This window comes from Neltuma alba, unplaced genomic scaffold, assembly GCF_004799145.2.
Source record: "Neltuma alba isolate B1F8T4 unplaced genomic scaffold, ASM479914v2 tig00011821_pilon, whole genome shotgun sequence".
NCBI lineage: Eukaryota > Viridiplantae > Streptophyta > Magnoliopsida > Fabales > Fabaceae > Neltuma > Neltuma alba.
Genome location: NW_021636435.1, coordinates 1 through 17,999, shown reverse-complemented (window position 1 = coordinate 17,999; position 17,999 = coordinate 1). Strand labels below are relative to the sequence as shown.

Genomic DNA, 17,999 nt, shown 5'->3' with positions numbered 1-17,999 from the left:
ATGAACAGTCCCTAGGTCTCCAAAGTGGTCTCCCCAGAACGCTGCCGTCCTTTGCTGTGGACTTCCCGAAAACTTCATTCTCCCAAACAGTGCGTTGTTCAGCAGCTTCAAACTCTCCTCCACGGTGTCGTTTCTGGCAATAATGAAAGAGGGGAGAAGTAAAGATAAAATAAATAAAAACTAAAAAGAAAATAAAATAAAATTAAAACTGAAATAATATAAGATAAATTTTTAAATTACCGATAACTACTTTTATTTATTTAAAACCAATTCATTTACAATGAAATCCCCAAATCATGCTCAAAATTAAATCTTCCAATTAACTCTTAGAAATCTACTAAAATGTATTGATAACGCTCCAAAAATCACTTAAATACAATAATATCTTTATGGATGTTTATATATCTCTCATTATCTCCTATAATCTCTAATATATCTTATTATCTCTATATCCCACAATTATCTCCTATTATTATATAATCTGAAATAAAAGCCATGTATCATGTATTTAGGAACTCTTGAATAGAATGAGAAATACTCTCTCTTCTTCTATATTATTTTTCTCTATTTCTTCTTTATTTATAACACTTAAAATATTCTTTAAATATATTAAAAATAAAGAGTTATCTGAGAGCGTAGCCAATGCAGCATTATTGAATTCTAATTCATCATGTTAGGATGAATTATTTAAAGAGAAGGGAGCATCAGCTGCGCCATTGTCGTTAACCAAGTCATTCTGATTTAGAAAGAAAAAATCTGTTAACTTTGGTAACTTCTAGCTATACCGGAAAGCATCACATCAAAGTAAAAAATAACCAACAAAATTTAGCATTTAAAATTCACCAACGTTGCATAAGTTACCAACCTTTTACTACCATTATTTGGAATTATTAGGGAAGTAGACAAATTCCAATGCTGAAGCATAACACGAACTAAATTATTAAACATCCAAACTGAATTCCCACTAAGAGAGTACCTCAATATTGCTTCTACTAAAAAAATATGCTTATGCATAGTATGAAAAAAAAATGCTAGTATTAAGAAGGCTTTGATGAAACATGACTGGATTCACATTAATCGGATCCTTGAAAAAATTGTTATATTAAAAATAGGGGGGGGGGGGGGACCAGAGACCCAAGACACTTGGCGAAGTAGTAAGGGTGAGATGAAGCATAAATAGCAACCTAAATTCAAATCTGTTGTAAATTAGTTACGTGGGACTGCACAATAATTTTTTTTTTAAGAAAAGGGAGATATGAGAATATCACAATCTCAATATCTAGCTGCTAAATGAGAAGAATATGTGAATTTAACGAGGCATTAATTCGACCCTTGCCTTTAACAAGCATCAGTTTATAATAGTTTATTATTATAGCCTAAAAATATATATTTAAGGGATTAAACCTAAATGGGGTTTCTCCCTTCATATGGCAGGGTCGACAAATTTACAAGTAATGATTCGAATTTTCAGCTAATAACAAATACAAAACTGATATATATGACAAAGCATTCTATGATCTGCATGTCGTGACCTAAGCCCCCTTGAATGAAAGTGAATGTTCAGGAAAGTTCAGCTTCTGGCGTGATTGTTCTTCGCCTCTGAGTCAAGTTTGTGGTTGAATATTCACTATCACCATCAGAAGATCCAACACTTGAGACCGATGAAGCCGGGTTGATTGAGCCTGTTGCTGGATCGGGTCTCGGCGTTTGATTTCTGAATGCCTGGGAAGTAGCACTAGGGTTTTGTGTTTCTGTTCCTCCAGATGCTGCATGTCCCTGAGCTTCTTCAGCAAGACGCTTCAGAAGGTTCATGACTGTGGGAAGAAACTTGGATGATATAGACAGTAGTCCAGGCAGCTGCAACAAAATAAACAAGTTACGCAGATTTCAGCATCTTCCACCAGGCCCAAACAAATCCATTTTGAGCTCCTAGTTAAACAGTATGGACCCTAATCATCTGAGAAGAACAGGATGTAACCCGTATAAAACAGTTCAAGTAAGAGCAAAAAGCCCGATGGTAATTTGTAAGTCATTCACTTTCTAGTTGGCAGGAGAAAAAAGTGCATCCAACTGGTGATGAAGGTATTTAAAACAGAGGTCACTTGTACTCACAGCACCATGTCGAAACTCTCCTGCAATGTCCATCTGCACCCATAAGGCCTTTCCAAGTAGATAAGCCACAAAAATTACCATCAGGTAGAAAGGATTTCTGTTTCAGATAGAAAAGTCAGTGAATATAACCATAAGTTTACAAGTAGTTAACCACAAAAAACATTTTGGAAAGTGATATTTACTTTAGAAGCAGCATAAATTCATTAAAACCAAGCACAATCATAGCCAGTATAGCCCATGGTGGTGGTAGCCAATTGTTACTCTGCTTGTAAGCCTCCTGAACTCACACAAGAAATTTAAACAAAAATGAATAACAGTTTCGTTACTGTGCCTGGATTACTACCTAGGTAAATAGAGAAAAGAATGATGACCAGTATTTTGTAATAAACTGCAAGGGGAAAAAAACAAGAGGACAAAGAATACCAAGAATTAGTATCTACGAGCAAACAAGATGGATATAAGTCTAGGAAGCCAGAAAAACTATTGAAACACACGCACAAACTGAGTTTATCTATGGAAATGGACCCATTGAAGTACAAAAAATCCCGGCAAAAACAGCAACTAGGTGCAGAAGAATGGAAACCCAGAAATAGAGATAAAATGATCAACATGTCTGACTAGTATTCATCCCTATTCCCCTTACAACTTTGAGATCACTTCTGATAAGAAGGCCTTTGAGAAATCTCCACAAGCCCAAACAAGTCATAGAAGTGACCGAGGTATGTGAGCTAAATCCATACACTAACCCTATAACGTTAGCTTTGTGGTTCAGTGCATTCAGAATAATAATTAAAAAAAAAAAAATCTTAGCGCTTTGCATGGGCCTCTCAAGCCATATTGGCAGCAATTAGTAGAAATCAGAAAAATGGAACCCCATTCCCAGATTTGAAATGCATAATAATCAAATTTTGCATCTGAAAATTCAGGCCCAATTTCATAGATGCTTCTTGTGCCTCGCCAAACATATGTGCAGGGATATGCATGCATAAAATTCACTACACAGAATGAAGCCGCCAACCCCAAAAAATTTGCATTGTATGTAGTCGTTACCGTCAAAGATCATAAATTCAAAACAAAGGTAAACTGAAATTTCATAAATTCTTGGAAAAACCATTTTTTCTGGAATTACAGATGGAATTCCATTGTTTTAAAAAAAAAAAAAATTGTGCACAGAAAAGCACAATCTAATGAACTACCTGTGCCGAAATAGCTTGGGTGACTGTATACTCAGTTTCTGCCTGGAACTGTCTCCACAAAGACTTGCACTGCACTGGAGTAATGAGTGTATCGCTTGGGGAAACCTATATTTGTAATAAATTCACATTTAATAATTTTGAGTTCATAATATCAAGGAAAACCACCTATATGCATTATATACTACCTCCTCCCATGAGCTAGCTGCTAGTGGGTCTGCAGAAGCTTCTCGACTTTTATTTCGTGAGGATGTAACAGCAACAGTTCCATCCAGGAGAGATGATTGAAGCACATTTTCTATCTGATCTGGCTTTTCATCCAACCGTATGGCAGCTATATCTGATAGAAGTTTGAGGGACTGATACATGACCCAAGAAGATATTTGTTCAGTTTGAAACCAATAACTTCAAAAAGTTCCCAAGTGCACCCAAACCAGTGAAATTAGCATTCAATAACGCTACATTACCGCAGAACGGGCATCTTTCGTGATAGCTCTAATATCTTCCTTCCCAGTCCAAACCCTTGGGAGGGAGTCATTGTCATGACTAAAAACTGTAGAGAACCTGAAGATAGTAGCAAAAAACAGTAAGCCTAAAACTAAAACTGTTAGGATTACTTTTAGAAAATTAGGAAAATACATGAAAAGGGAAAACATGCTTTTGTGGGTCAGAACTTTGATTTCCCATTTTGGAGATAGAAGTAGACAAATAGAGTTTGCTATAGGGTGACTATCGTCAAAAGCTACGAGAGGGTTGTTGTAAGAGCCGGAAAGTCACTTTTTGGGGTTCTATAAATCATCCCTTGTGGGTTCAGCAGGAGTGTCGAGAATTTGGAATTCAACTTGGCCCTTGGGGAAGGAGAGAACAAACCTCTCGAAAGTTGGCAAGCATAGTTGGTTGTAGTGTGTCCTAACTGTGTGTGGGGCTTTGTGTCTTTGTTTATTGTTTCTGTTTCTGTGGTGTAGTCTGAATTAGTAACCGTTGGCCTCCCTTCAATGTGTAACAGAGTAGTATTTGTTCTATGAATGTAATGAGTTTTTAGCTTTTGAGTGTATCTAGTAAAAATTTAGAGTTTCTGGGTTGGGTCCTATCAAAAACCAACAAACGAAAAAAAGAAGGGAAAAAATTATCCAAAACCGTCCTACTTAAATCCTATGAGAAACATGATTTATGACAGAAGAAAATTACAGAAACAGGAAAAGCCTCACTCTTAAACAAAGTTGATGGAAACAGAGCAGAGTGGATAATAACACATATTAACATTACAATGCCCTCAATTCTTTCCGCATGTCTAACAAAGAAAGCCTCTGAAAAATACATGAGCAGTACATAATAAAATCTAAATGCCAGAGCAACTATGTCCCATAATTAGAAGACAACTTCTGCTTGAAAAAAACCAACTCTCCACTCCAATCAAAGAAATTGGAGGGCTATAACACAACATGGAGATATGGAATCATGACTCAATTTAATCCTTACTAATGTCAAAACAATAATCATTCAATAATAACAGCTTAATCACCAAAGATTTAATAAAGCAGATTCCAAATGAACTAGCCAGAGGCGCTTTATAGTTACCTATCTTTCATGCGGATCAAAATCTTTCCAGCTTCTTCTCTTGCTTTCTTCTCTACCACTTTTCTTGCATAGTCCCTCAAGTTCTGTTCCATTCTGTCAACTGATTCTTGATCCAATTCAAAACCACTAATAGCAGCTAAAAATTCTGATATAGCAGCTTCAGTCTCACGTTTCAGAAGTTTTCTAATTGAAAGCCAGGTGTCCTTTCCACCTGCTTCCAAGAGGGACTCCACGGGCTCAGCCAAGGCTTTAGCTAGTTGTTCCTGGAAGAGATACATATCTTTTAGCAGTTGATGTGTTGATATTACAAGCACCACTTAAACATCACCAGGCACAAACATTTAATTTCCATTTCAGTAACAGCAGTAGTCATTACCTCAGAGTTAGTCATGATCCCTGATATTTCTTCACTTTGCACAGACACAGCATGCGCATCCACGTCACGACGAAGCTTTTCTCGCACTTTTGAAGCATCCCAGTTAGCCTGCTGTACAGCAGCATCTGAAAAGCGTAACACGTTAATTTCCCAAAAAAAAAAAAAAAAAGCATACAAATATCTTAGTGATTGATGTTCTATATATATGAAGATAGATATTGAAAATCGGAGTATCGAACCAATTTGTCTGTCTAGAAAAAACCATGAACAATTTAATATGCATCAAACCTTTTCTTATCACCATGTAATATATAGATCTCACATATAGAACAAATATTTTTCCATCAATATAATATATGAAACTGAATCCTCAGAAGAACTTATTCTCTTTGGTTTTCCTCTTTCTTTGACCATAAAAACCTGCATTTAAATTCATTGGATCTGACGGCTGAAAGAAATACGATGCATGCTTGATAGATTGTGACTATTTGGTCTCCATACAGGGTAACTGGGGGCTTGCGAACATGTATGCTCATACAAATCAGGTTTAATCTCACAACAGTAGTCATTCCATGCAAAATTAACTAGCAAAGGTAAGAATTACAGGCAGAAATATAAGTAGAGAAGCAATCATGCACAGACGCTGTTATGTAATTGTAATAAAAGAGGGTTGGGTAGGGGTTAGTCAATGAAAATTATTGAGTCCTTGAGTATATAAATAAAGGGCCTGGGTAGTTTGTAATAAAGTGTGTGATGAGTTGAATGGAGTCCGTGCTTCTCTAACACCCCCCCAACCAAAAAAAAAACCCTCCCTCTCGTTCCCTATCTTTCGTCCCTTCTCTCTATCTCTCTCTCTCTTTCCCAATGACAAATACACATCAGACACCCAAACGGTCAGCTCATCAGAAAACGCGTCCATAGAAAAATACGGGGGAAATGTATCTACTAAGAAGAAAAATCCTGTCCAGGATTACCAGCAGACCCTTGGTCAAACTCAAGCATGCTAGATTGAATCCCAGTACGAACAGATGCAGCAAAGCCTTCTCCACTTTTTAGTGACTGCTCCAATTTAGTCTTGAAATTTTCAACAGCTTTAGCACGTAGATGCCCCAGCATTGTTGTATAAGCAGGGAACACATGCTGAGAAGTTTTACACAAAAAAGGGAACATGTTAACCACAAAGATATATAAAATAAAATAATGAAAGGACTTATTTTCACAATTGATGCACAGAGACGCGTGTGCAGTCAAGGAATTCCCTTCAAAGCCATTTCAGGATGATTGGGAGTTTAACAATACATCAAAACACAATTACCAATTGATACAAGTCTTAGAAAGCCCCTCATCAGTTTATTAAGTGATGAGGTCTATAGAATATTTAATTAAGATAAAATTAGCCTTTGGAAGGTAACTAAGCTTAATGAGGTCTGGCCCGAAAACAAGTCTCCACAAGGCCAAGGCTTTTACTTGAAGAAGAAACAGATTAAAGAATCAGAGATAGAGCCTTAAATACGCATGCACAGAAGGAGGGAGATTGAAAGCCAGGCTCAAACATTTTAATTATACATAAACTTTTGAACCCTAAAGATTTGAACCAATGATCATACAAAACTCCTCCAAACAAAAGTAGACCCAATAAACAAAACATATGAGCTGCAACTGAGGCTCACTGTGTCGAAACGTGAAAGGATGAAGGTACCCACAAAACTTAAAAGTTCAATAAGCTGAACTATTGGAATGTTGATCAAAATAACAGCCACGTGCCCTACACCTTCATTGAATCAAAATAACATTTGCCAGTTTACTTGACTTAGGATAACCAAAGACGTCTCAGTTGATGCCTAAAGCCCTTCACTATTGCATAAGAATTCAGCCGCAAAATAAAAAAAAAAGTAAATAGAGTAAGAAAGCCATATTATGATTTTGTAAGAACATGCAGTCTTACATCCAACGCCTTTGACTCCAATTGCTTACGTTTTGCATTTCTCACACCTTCATCAAAGTAGATTGCCTCCATATCGTATCTGGTGAGAATATAGCATTACTACATGCAATTATATAAACGAAGAAAAATTCTAAACCTTAGAACAAAGTATAACTATGACACTGCCCACAAATAGTGTTACAATGAAAGTCACATGCAAATCAACTTCGAAGGACAAAAAGAACAAAGAACCATCAGTCAATCTCCTGGGTTAGATACTTCTCGAGAGATGTAGATTCAAATCTGAGTTTTGCCAACCAGCTGCAAAGGCCCTGGTCAATCCTCACCATATAGTGGAGCTACGTAAACTTCCTCTTTGGTCCAAATTACTTCTCAGTTCTATTTATTTATTTTTAACTCAAATTGCATAACATATCATATAAATGCCGGACCAAAAGCATATTATGGATGAAAATACTACAATTTACAAGCAACTGGAGCTTACCGAGAAAGGTAGGCATCTATAATTGAGCTCAGCTTCTTTCCAAAACCTTGCACTGGACCTAGTTGAACAGCTTCTTCCAATGCCAACCAACCCTAGGTAAAATCCCATTTGTCAATAACTTAATTTCAAATCTAATTTATTCACCTAAGAATAGTGAGGTATAGAAAAAGCACCTCATCAGAGAGCAAGTGGCTAAGCATCTCATTTGCAATCTCTTCGCAACGAACAGTGGCAACCATTACCTGTTAAATTAATTAGCAAACTTCAACGAATACCAAACTTTTTTATCCATCCAAACAATAAGATTTTAAGGAACCTTGTGAGCAGGAAGATCAAGATCCTTGTTCTCTCGGATGATTTTCCATATCTGCTGTGCACTAAAAGAAAATCCAGAAGCAGGCACAACATTGCACCGATCACCAGCAAGACCTCCAGGAGATATAGAATGGTAGAACCGCTGCCTTAATTGAGCAACCTGTGCGAAGAGTAAGGATAAATCTACACAGTAGCCAAGATGAAGAAAAGAACAATAGAAAAATTCAAATACAGAGCATCTAAAATTTTGTTATTATAGACATGGCAGGGTCTGACAATGACACAGAAGATGCATTATAAAGATAAGCCAGGCCTAAATGTATAATTAAAATTGATGCAATAGTTCCATAAAACGGTACCTCCTCTTTGAATTTCTCCTCCTTGTCTTCATAGCTTGATAAAGCAGTAACCTCCACCTTTATTATATGTTAAAAAAAATAATAATTATATCCAATAATAAGCTAAAGCTTCATTTTGAGAAATAAAACGAGCCACAACAGAGACACATGGAATAGGGACATGGATCCCATCTTACATTAAAAAATTCACTGAGAGGAGTATCTTTATGTGCTTCAGGCTTCCGTACTGCATCCCATATCTGAGGATTTTGTATTGCTTATATTTGCTTCTGAGGAAGATGAAACGAAAAAGAAAAAGAAAAACCCACAAATGAGAAGGAAATAACATGTAACCTTTTGGATATCTTCTCTTAAAATAGGCTCCAGATTTTCCAATGGGGTCTGCATAATAACCAGTGAGTCAGTAAAATGGTAGGCATAAAATAACATAACGACTACACTTTCAAGAAAGGATTGTGTTGCAGACCCTTGTTTTGTCACGTATAACAAACAGCAATGTTGTCTTGCGGGGACTGAATAAACGCATCATGACCTACATATAATAAAAGGACCAAAATGTGAAACTCAATTAATGAATATCAACCACAGAGAGTGATATGGCTGTAAACAACCTGAAAGACAGTTTTCAGAAGAGGTTTGTTGGCTGCTTGTTCTCGACCAATATCATGACACCACCTGTGGATAAAATGAAGTCCTCATGAAACATCCAAAATGAATTTAAGCATGCATGACTTGGGTAAGATCCAATAATCATTGAACTAGAACTCTTTTAGCATGTGGTTAAATCTGACAATTGATTTGAACAAACGGAAAAAGGAGATTCTAAAGGATATGAAAAGACTACTGCGCATGTCCTTGTGTATCTGTAATCATTAAACTTCCAAACAACCTTTACTTCCACATTGTTCGTCCAGAAAAGCACTACTTTAATATTCCAACTTATACTCCCTAACATTTAATGTCACTAATCTTAAAGTTTCAAGTAGATGGGTTATATAAACAACATTGTTTATATAGGAACAGACATGACATAAAACAAGAAGTTAGGAAGGACATTGGCGATTATACCACTCTGTCACAATAAAAACAGGATGTATCAAGAGTTCATAGCGCATATAAACAAACAATCTCTTACAACACAATAGTGCAGAAGCTATTTAATATCTCAAGAACTATGCACAAACAAGTCGGGTGTGAATAGTTTTGCAAGAAAACTTCACAAGTATCTAACAACAGCCAATGCCCAGCTTTCAATATCACCTTTGGATTCAGCCCCGTTCAATTAAATATAAAGCATCACATCCAGGCTGAGAAACTTACATGTTTATCAGAACAACATCTGCTATTGCCAAAGCAAAAAGAGCACTCTGTTTCTCAAAGGCAGTATCATCCTGAGAGTTATATTTAAAACAAACAAGAATGTAAGTTATACCCCACACACACAACAGAGCCAACCGAGCAGAAAAAATGTGTACCACAACTGCCAATGCATTCATGCAAAAACATGAACGTGTTTGCAATAAAGCAACTAGGGCCTGGCCTTGAAGGGAACTAATAGCATAGATTCAGAAGTTCAACAGATATTATAAAGAATTTAAGACTAATCATGTGACAGATTGCCCCTGCCTACAAGCCCTTGTGTGAGCGGCATAAAATATTGGTTTAGAAATAAATCAGTAGGAGCAGGGGCAAAAAAAAAAAAGAAGAAGAAGAGGAAAAGGAAGAAATTTATTACCTCACCCCTCTCCCTTCCATCAGTACCCTCTAAATCCATGGCAATTGTGCATGGATCAATACCGACACACTTGGCTATCCAAATGCCCTTTGTTGTTTGAGACCTGCAAACGCCCAATATATTGTTATTACTGTCTTACGCTTTTAAACTTCAATACAATATGAAAACTAATAAGATGCATGAATGATGAGTTCTTTCATTTTCTGTTTTCTCTTTATACTCTCCTAATTTCCCCCCTTCCCTCCAAAAAGCATTGCTTAAGAGTCTTAAAAAAAAAACCAACCTTCCCCTGTATGCATCCATCTCCCTGAAATTTGTGCGAAAAAGATGATTCAGTAAGGTACTTTTTCCTGAACAGAAGAGCAATAGAAGTAAGAGATTAGATCTAACATTTAATATGAAAAGTGAACTTAATAAACTGCGTGCTGTAGACTGTTACTATGTCCCTTTCTTTGCCCTCCAATACCAGTTTCAATATCCATCTTACATTCCATTGATTGTAATTAATTATGCATAGTATTAAAAAATTTCGTGACCAATATTACTTTAACCTGCCAGTGACATCAATAAAATTCAACACCATCCCAAATTCTTGAAACAGTTTTGGTTTATGTGATGATGGTTTGTCAGTTAAATCGCCAACTTCAACCAGCATTACCTGACTCCAAGGACGAAACAGTTCCTTCCACAAACTCCACCCCAATTTAAAGGAAAAAAAATAACGGGGGCCCGAAGGAGCATCAAAAACAAAAATATTAAACCAAAAAGCTCTTTAGAGCTTATGTCTGTTCTACAGCAGGCCCATTTCCATAAGGTAAGACAGACTGTAAAAACCAGCCAACGGCCAGAGTAAGGGATTCTTCCTAGATTTGAGAGGATGGCTTATTCGGATCCACATAGTACAATTCGGGCAAACAATAGATTAGGTTCTCAAGAGATTGAATATTGCAGTACAGTAACTAAGCTAGAACAATGACAGCTATCGTTCACAAGTTTCCAGATATGCATAGAAGAAGGACAAGGAAAACACATAAGCAGGAGAGGAAGTTTAAAGCCGTTAATTCAAGCTCGCCAAGATTCAAGAATCCAACTCAAAACTCCTTAGAGGATTAACTCTATTGAGCTAAATCTAAATGACCAGTATTCAATTTCGAAGTTCAGAAACCCGTATCCACGCACTTAGCCACTTACCACTACTCTGGGGACCCATAACAGCGACTACCGCATAGGAAAGGCCACAGTCGGCGACCTTCGCTTTCTTCATGAAAGCGTCCAACCCAGCAACATTGAACACGCCGTCGCCGTCAATGAGTTGGGTAGCGCAACAATCTTCCTCCCCCATGGTTCACTGCTCACAGCAAGTGAAAACCGACTTCGCCGAATTAAAAACAGCGAGAAACCAAGTGAATTAGGAAGAATCAGAGCAAAATGAAAAGCTTGATCAAACTCAGTTCAGCGACAGGCGTCACCTTCTATTATGATGTGAGATGAAGATTTCTTCGCCTTGGGAGATTCTATACACAGTGTAGGTGAAGGAACTGGGCGCACGAGGAGAGCAGAGAGAGAGAGAGAGAGAGAGAGAGACGAGTCGTGATGTGTCTTCCCCCTGAGTAGGTTGGAACTCGGGACTCGAACCGATGACTAGTTCGGAACTTGAGAACTTTGTTTAAACCATTATTTTAATTGAAATTTTGATTGATGTTTTTCAGGCAATTAATAGAAATTTTAATTAAATTGTGTGTTTCTCTTATTTTAATATTAAAATAGGATATTAGAAACAGGGGGAAAAACTTAAGTTGATTTGCTTAAATTTATTACTATCTTCGGTTCTTAATATAAGACCTTATTTGACTTTTATTTTGATCCTAAATATAAGATCTCAATCTATTTTGTCTCTCATATTTATGTAACTTTTCCTAAGGTAGTCTTTCTAATAATGATAGTTCTAGCCAATATACTTGATTAGCAAGGATATTTTAGAAAAGACAACATCCATTTAATTATAAATAGCTAATTTAATTTCTTCTTTAATCTACTCAAATTAGTCAACTAGCTCTTATATTTAGAACCGGAGGTAGTATATCTAATTTTCAATCAAAAGGGTGTAATGGGGTTTCCAAACACTCCTAGTGACATGAGACTTTGCTATTGTTTTAATTTTCAGGCAAATGATATAATTTGCATTATTAATGCTAATATAATAAAATTCTAAAATTTTATCTATGCGAACTCTTGCTACTAAAAAAATCAAGCACTAAAATTTAATAAAAAAAATTTATAACTTAATAAATATAAATAAATGGACTTGAATTTTTTTTAAAACAATCGTAAAGACGTGAGGAGATATGATCATTTTAGTTATTTTATAAAAAAAAAAATCAAAATTTGCTTTTTTAAGAGCCAAAACTATTGCACTCTTAAATAATAGTTGTTACGTGTGATTGGAGAATGAATATAAAATTTTTATTTTTAGGTCACTTGCACTAAATTCATTTTAACAGAACAATTTTCAGGGCCCTTTTTGGTGATTTCTCTTTTAACAAAACAATTTTGTTGAGCAGATTTTTTCTGGCCTGTTAAGATAAATGTAATAAGTATTTTGAATCATTTCATCCCGACACAATAACCGCAGTTTAAAGTAAAACCTGATGACCTGAAAATTTTGGTGGCAAGCAATTGTGCACATCATCAAGCATCATGAGTAATTAAAATAAAATTGCAATAGTGATGACCACTACGCATCATGGTCACTCGTTAGTTTACCCTTACCCTTGGTTTTTCTTTTTATAAATTACGCACAGCTGATACAAAAGTAGTTTTCACGGTTAAGAATAAAAAAGAGCAAAATCTTGTCAATGATGCCTAGTCCCAAAAGTCACGAAACAAACCTCAAATGCTTCATTGTTTATATTGCATGAAGATGTTTTGGCGTTAAATTAGCCTTTGAACTTGCATAAATCATTTCATTCTAGAAAGCACAAGCCCCCGGGGAACATCAGATTCGCGTTCTTTTTCTTTTCTGTTTTTTTGGGCCTGACAGGTTCGCATTATTGTACAAGTATCTTAAATACAGGCTTTAAAATTTGGCAGGAAGCCGCATTAAAAAAAAAAAAACCAGAAAAATGCCAAAGCATCTCTAGCGAATAATCAACTACAGTGTTTCTGAAACCCATGCTTGTAAAACAAGCTCTTGACATGTCCAATTCATTTGAACAAATGGGTTAATCCCGCGCATCACAAGCTCTTCCAAGAACTTCTGGGTATCATCAGAAAGAAATAACACGTTCAATAAGACTGCGTATAAGCCTTGTCCAGCATTCAGCTCCAGGCTGGTCGGAGGGCTAAGCAATAGCACAAATATGTCAAGTTTCTAAAGGTTTCAAGGTTTTCAAGCTATATAGAAACAATGATCTCACACTGCAAAGTAAACTCCCTACTATGTTAGGGCAATTTCTCACATTCTTCCCACTATTTCTAACCACAAACTGAAAAACCTGACATTTTCTTACGATTACCCCATCAACAATCTAATGCCATTGAGATGACCTAGCAAATAGTGGGGTAAGGCTCCCGTATATTGATAGATAATAGATATATAGAAGTTATCACATCACAACTGAATCAATCAGGTTTAAATTCTAAAATCTAAACCACTAAGAAAGGTCATTATGCAATTGCAAAGAGTGCGCAAAAATGACATAAAGATATCATTAGGAACTCGACGTAAAATAAGCAATTGAGGACAAAAAGACAAATCAAATAAAGGTCATTTACTCATGATCATCTATAAATAAGGATAACAAGCATTGACATCGAAAAACCCAGTACCATTAGATAACAAAATGATAGAAATAATACAAATATAAAGACATGATCAAAACCATGAACACCCAAAACTGCCTCGTCAAGAGATGAAGCCAACCCACAAAGGCACTGGAATTAGATGATGTGCCTGATCACTAATCTCCCTTCTTCCTGAAAGAACATCCTTCTGTTAACCGAGCTCGGCCACCCGTTGGCTGGCACAATACGGTCTGGCAATTTCCACAGACAACAACTGTTTGCGAGTGGCTAAATACGGTGGTTCTGCAGGCATAAAATGTTCTAGCTTTAAGACCAAATGTTCAAATCAAGCCTTTCTATTTTTTTCACACTCGCAAAAAGCAGAATAACAAACAATTCAACAGCAGGAAAATTCCACTTGAAAGATATTGATGTTTGAGTAACTTACATATTGAAGCAACCTTGACATTTGACGTCCTACATAGATTCATAATCAAAATCAGAAATAGAAAATAAGAGCAGCAATGATAACTACAGGCACCATTGAACTTAACGAGAGCACGTAAACTGCACACAAGATATATTTGGACTAAAAGTAATTCGATAAACAACATCGTGCCTGACTAAAGTGACTCCTTTTCCAAATAATAGGTCCTTAATTGACGAAGGAAATAATTACCATGAAGAATGAATTCGGAGACTGAACGAGACGTTTAAGCTTGTGCTTCCTCTTTTCGATCTCGGCCGGAGGATTCAGTAAATCGATATCGTTCTGGAGAACCTGAAAACGCCAATGACCACGTTATAACCGCCAAACAGGCATTCGAACGAGCACAGAAGATAAGAAGTCCATCCAATTGTAGAAAAGGAGCAAGAAGTAGATAAAGCACAAGCAACGAGGCCTACCATTGTTGATCTCTCGGCAAAGATCGCAAGCCCCAGAAACTCGAAGAGAATGCAAGGGTGCGACTGCGATAGTGGCGGTAGCTAATATGGAAGCAGCCGGCTTTCCCAGTTGCGGAATATATAAAGGAGAATGAAAATGGACGATGGCCGTTGGATAGTCTTAATAACTTAGATCTCAGCCTTACATCTGTTCGTCGTGAGTAGACCCAGCGTCTAGGGCAAACTGGCTAGAAGTTGGATGGACTTTTTGCCCCTTACGGAGAAATCATCAAATAAGTTTCAATATCTCATCTCAGTGATTTTTTTTGCGGAGGCAAATAATCTCATCTCATAGTTTATCATCTGCATATTTACTATTTACTATTTACTATTCGTGACTATTACTTGTCCTCATTTAAATTATTTTATTTTATTTTTAAATACATATCATGTTTTAAATTTCAAAATATAATTATTATTTGTTTTCAATAGTATGGGTACAGTGTTAATTAAATTGAAATGCAAAACAATACTGTATAGCATTAAATCTATATGTATAATACACTCGTGGAATTAGTACATAAGATCAGCCGCAGATACTCGATCGGGCTTCCTAATGGGCCATCACAGTTGCAAGCTAGGCCACGCTCCAGCTGAAATAAAAGTAGCCCGTAATGGAAGTCTAAGGACGAAGACAAGAAGCAAGATTCTCTACACTACAAGCAGCTTTCTGGGCGGACCCAAGAGGAGGCGGTGCCGGCGGCATTATTGCAGAAAGCCTGGGCTTCTTGTTCGTTGTAGGTCAGGTTGACATTCTCCAGCCTGAGCGAGTTGCAAGGTTGCTTCGAGCTGCAATCAAATTTCACAGCAACTTCTGAAGCCGATGTACCCCAAATCATTTTGTACTTCACATCCCTAATCTCGATCCCCGAAGCCTGCGCACACAGCCAAATTTACATCTTCATAAATTGCAGGTTTAATCCTGCTCATGATCTCGAACATATTCCTCTAATTTTTTTTTTTTTAAAGTGTCGAGAAACTAACCTGACGAGGGCAATTGAAGTTATCAGGGCAGTAATGTTGGTCGATTATGATGGGGTTTTGCACATCCTGCATGACTATGTTTTGGAAGACGATTCTCTGTACAAATCCATTGCTGGGCCTGCCCCATGACTTTATTCTCACCCCATTGGTAGTACCCGTCAGGTTAACCGCTTTAACCGTCACCCTCTGCACCCCAGGTTCGTTCAGCTCCCTCGCTAAACTTCCAATGCTGCAGAAATCATTAAGAGTCGCCTCATAATAACTAATTAGTTTCGTTAATCAATCAATAATCTCACTTCAAATATACCTAATTCCATGACCCGGTCCACAAGCTACGTGTTCAATCCTCAGGTCTGAGGTGCCTGGTCCGATGGAAACACAATCGTCGCCGGTGCGAATTTCGGAGTGGACGATGTTGACGTCCGATGACAACTGAACGTGAATGCCGTCGGTGTTGGGGCTGTTTCCCGGCGCCAACACCTTCACGTCTTTCACTCTAACTTTGCGGCACCCGTTGAAGACTATGTGGAACATTTGGCTGTTGAGGGAGGTCAAGCTCTTGATGTGAATGTTCTTGGAGTTGCTGAATCCTAATGTCTGCACACCCACGCCAAAACAAATAAACAACATCATTATATTTTCATCCTTCGTTATTTTATATATAACGTAACCTACCTTCATTTAATTGTTCTTTATGCAAGTAACTAACATGCACAGAATGTGGCTGTGTTATAATTTGTGAGCTTGAACCGTCAGCAACATGCCGTTAACAAGTCATTTAATATCTAATAAGAACAGTAAAACATAAATTTAATTATTAGAATACGAGTACTTATTTTAAAAAACAAGATTGTCGTTGCCGTTTTAGGTTTATTTTGTCATGAGGCAAAGAGGGGGAAAAAAAAAAGTGAGATTCTGTGAAGTTGAAAATATTGCAGACGGATACCACATGTGGAGAGGAGGAGGACAAATTATGATTGTCATTATTTGTCAGATGGCAGAGTTTCATGTCCCCTGTTTGGATGCCGAGAAAATCCATCAATGAGAGATTAATGTAGTAAATAATCCCTCGTTTGCTATTTGCTTCTTCAGCATCCCAAACGATTCCCTTCTCAGGGATCCCCGACCTGAAAAGACGGAATCGCTCCACTACGAACTCTCATTGGCCAGGGCATAAGTGTCAGGGTAGAAGACTAACCGTGGCTCCCGGAGGACAAATTCCGCCGGAGTTCTTGCAATCCCACAGGCGGGCACCTCGGCCGTCGAGCACTCCACCGTTGATGGAAACACCATCAACATGCTCAAACAGCAGCCAATACTCTTCTTCGATGCTCCGCAAGTCGTCGGAAGGAGCGAGGAGCGTGCCATCGATGGTTATAGAGATGTCGTTGTTGTGGCATTGCCCTCGGAAGCGAGCGTGTCCCACCCGGAACACTCCCCGCGGGACAAAGATAGTGGCAGGATAACGAGAACGGCATGCCTGAGACCATGCAGCGAGGAAGGCGTTGGTGGAGTCGAATTCGCCGGAGGGATGGGCTCCAAAAACTGACGACATTGAAGGTGGTGAGAGGTTTGGTGCAATAGGCGAAGGTGAAGAAGAAGAAGGAGAGAAGCACTGGTAATGGATGACGAAGAAGATAAGACGCAGTTTGTGGCATTTTGAGGCGTGAAGAAGAAAAAGAAGGAGAAGAGAAGGCCAAGGTGGCGGCAGTGGTGGTGGAGGAGAGTAGTGGAATGGAAGTTAAAGAGCAGAGTTAGAGAGGGAAACTACAGTATTTATAGCTGGAAGGGAGGGGTGAAGTGGAGAGAGTGGAGAGGTTATAGCTATTGGTGTAAGAATGATGCCCCACCACGTTTGATTAATTAATTATTGATTTTAATTAATTAAATGAAATGAAAGCAGAAGGCGAAGGAAAAGCCACACGCAACTTTGGAGTTATACTTCACGGAAGTGCCCTTTGCATGTTTGTCCTTTTGATAACACTCTCATAGTAATATAAGACCTAATTATTGAGTTAGTTTAGTCTTAAATATAATATCTATTTCTCATATTTATCAGTCTTCTCTAATTACCCTTATGGATACTTCATCAATCATAATCAAGTAAAAGAAGAAGAAGGGATATTTAAAAAGGATGATTATGATATTTTAGAAAAACCGTATCATATTTCTTTTAATTAACTAACTTAC

General features: G+C 37.5%; 2 protein-coding genes and 1 pseudogene across 5 annotated transcripts; all 3 read right to left on the bottom strand.

Moving 5' to 3' along the window:
• Positions 1–1,254: 1,254 nt before the first annotated feature.
• On the bottom strand, positions 1,255–11,715 carry LOC114718232 (protein ROOT HAIR DEFECTIVE 3 homolog 2-like). Of its 4 annotated transcripts, none has more exons than XM_028903495.1 (24): positions 11,567–11,715; positions 11,289–11,445; positions 10,381–10,447; positions 10,098–10,200; positions 9,683–9,753; positions 8,974–9,037; positions 8,829–8,894; positions 8,696–8,743; positions 8,539–8,601; positions 8,363–8,419; positions 8,005–8,163; positions 7,862–7,930; positions 7,689–7,780; positions 7,205–7,283; positions 6,234–6,399; positions 5,260–5,384; positions 4,884–5,146; positions 3,773–3,869; positions 3,494–3,664; positions 3,309–3,413; positions 2,295–2,389; positions 2,113–2,209; positions 1,627–1,857; positions 1,255–1,440 (listed from the first exon to the last, which is right to left on the bottom strand). In XM_028903495.1, exons 2-24 carry the CDS (start codon positions 11,437–11,439, stop codon positions 1,405–1,407), a joined length of 2,475 nt encoding a protein of 824 aa, XP_028759328.1. In that variant the 5' UTR covers positions 11,440–11,445; positions 11,567–11,715; the 3' UTR covers positions 1,255–1,404. The 4 variants fall into 4 exon arrangements, with proteins under 4 accessions (XP_028759328.1, XP_028759329.1, XP_028759325.1 ...); XM_028903496.1 differs by having other exon boundaries at positions 1,255–1,857; positions 2,113–2,125; positions 2,174–2,209; XM_028903492.1 differs by having other exon boundaries at positions 1,255–1,857; positions 11,567–11,714.
• A 2,064-nt stretch (positions 11,716–13,779) lies between these two features.
• On the bottom strand, positions 13,780–14,867 carry LOC114718225 (40S ribosomal protein S27-2-like). Its single transcript, XM_028903488.1, has 4 exons — positions 14,787–14,867; positions 14,560–14,661; positions 14,329–14,357; positions 13,780–14,183 (listed from the first exon to the last, which is right to left on the bottom strand). The coding sequence occupies exons 1-4, from the start codon at positions 14,787–14,789 to the stop codon at positions 14,057–14,059; spliced, it is 261 nt and encodes an 86-aa protein (XP_028759321.1). The 5' UTR covers positions 14,790–14,867; the 3' UTR covers positions 13,780–14,056.
• A 376-nt stretch (positions 14,868–15,243) lies between these two features.
• On the bottom strand, positions 15,244–17,467 carry LOC114718227 (polygalacturonase-like; annotated as a pseudogene).
• Between the last annotated feature and the right edge of the window lie 532 nt (positions 17,468–17,999).

Coding starts and splice junctions, on each gene's coding strand:
- LOC114718232 (XM_028903492.1), bottom strand. CDS start 11,439: ATGGGGGAGGAAGATTGTTGCGCTACCCAACTCATTGACGGCGACGGC. Junction 5,147..5,259: donor GGATCATGACTAACTCTGAG/GTAATGACTACT, acceptor TATCTCTTCCAG/GAACAACTAGCTAAAGCCTT. Junction 1,858..2,112: donor GAGAGTTTCGACATGGTGCT/GTGAGTACAAGT, acceptor ATTTTGTTGCAG/CTGCCTGGACTACTGTCTAT.
- LOC114718225 (XM_028903488.1), bottom strand. Junction 14,358..14,559: donor CTCCGAATTCATTCTTCATG/GTAATTATTTCC, acceptor GAATCTATGTAG/GACGTCAAATGTCAAGGTTG. Junction 14,184..14,328: donor TGTCAAGGTTGCTTCAATAT/GTAAGTTACTCA, acceptor TTATGCCTGCAG/AACCACCGTATTTAGCCACT.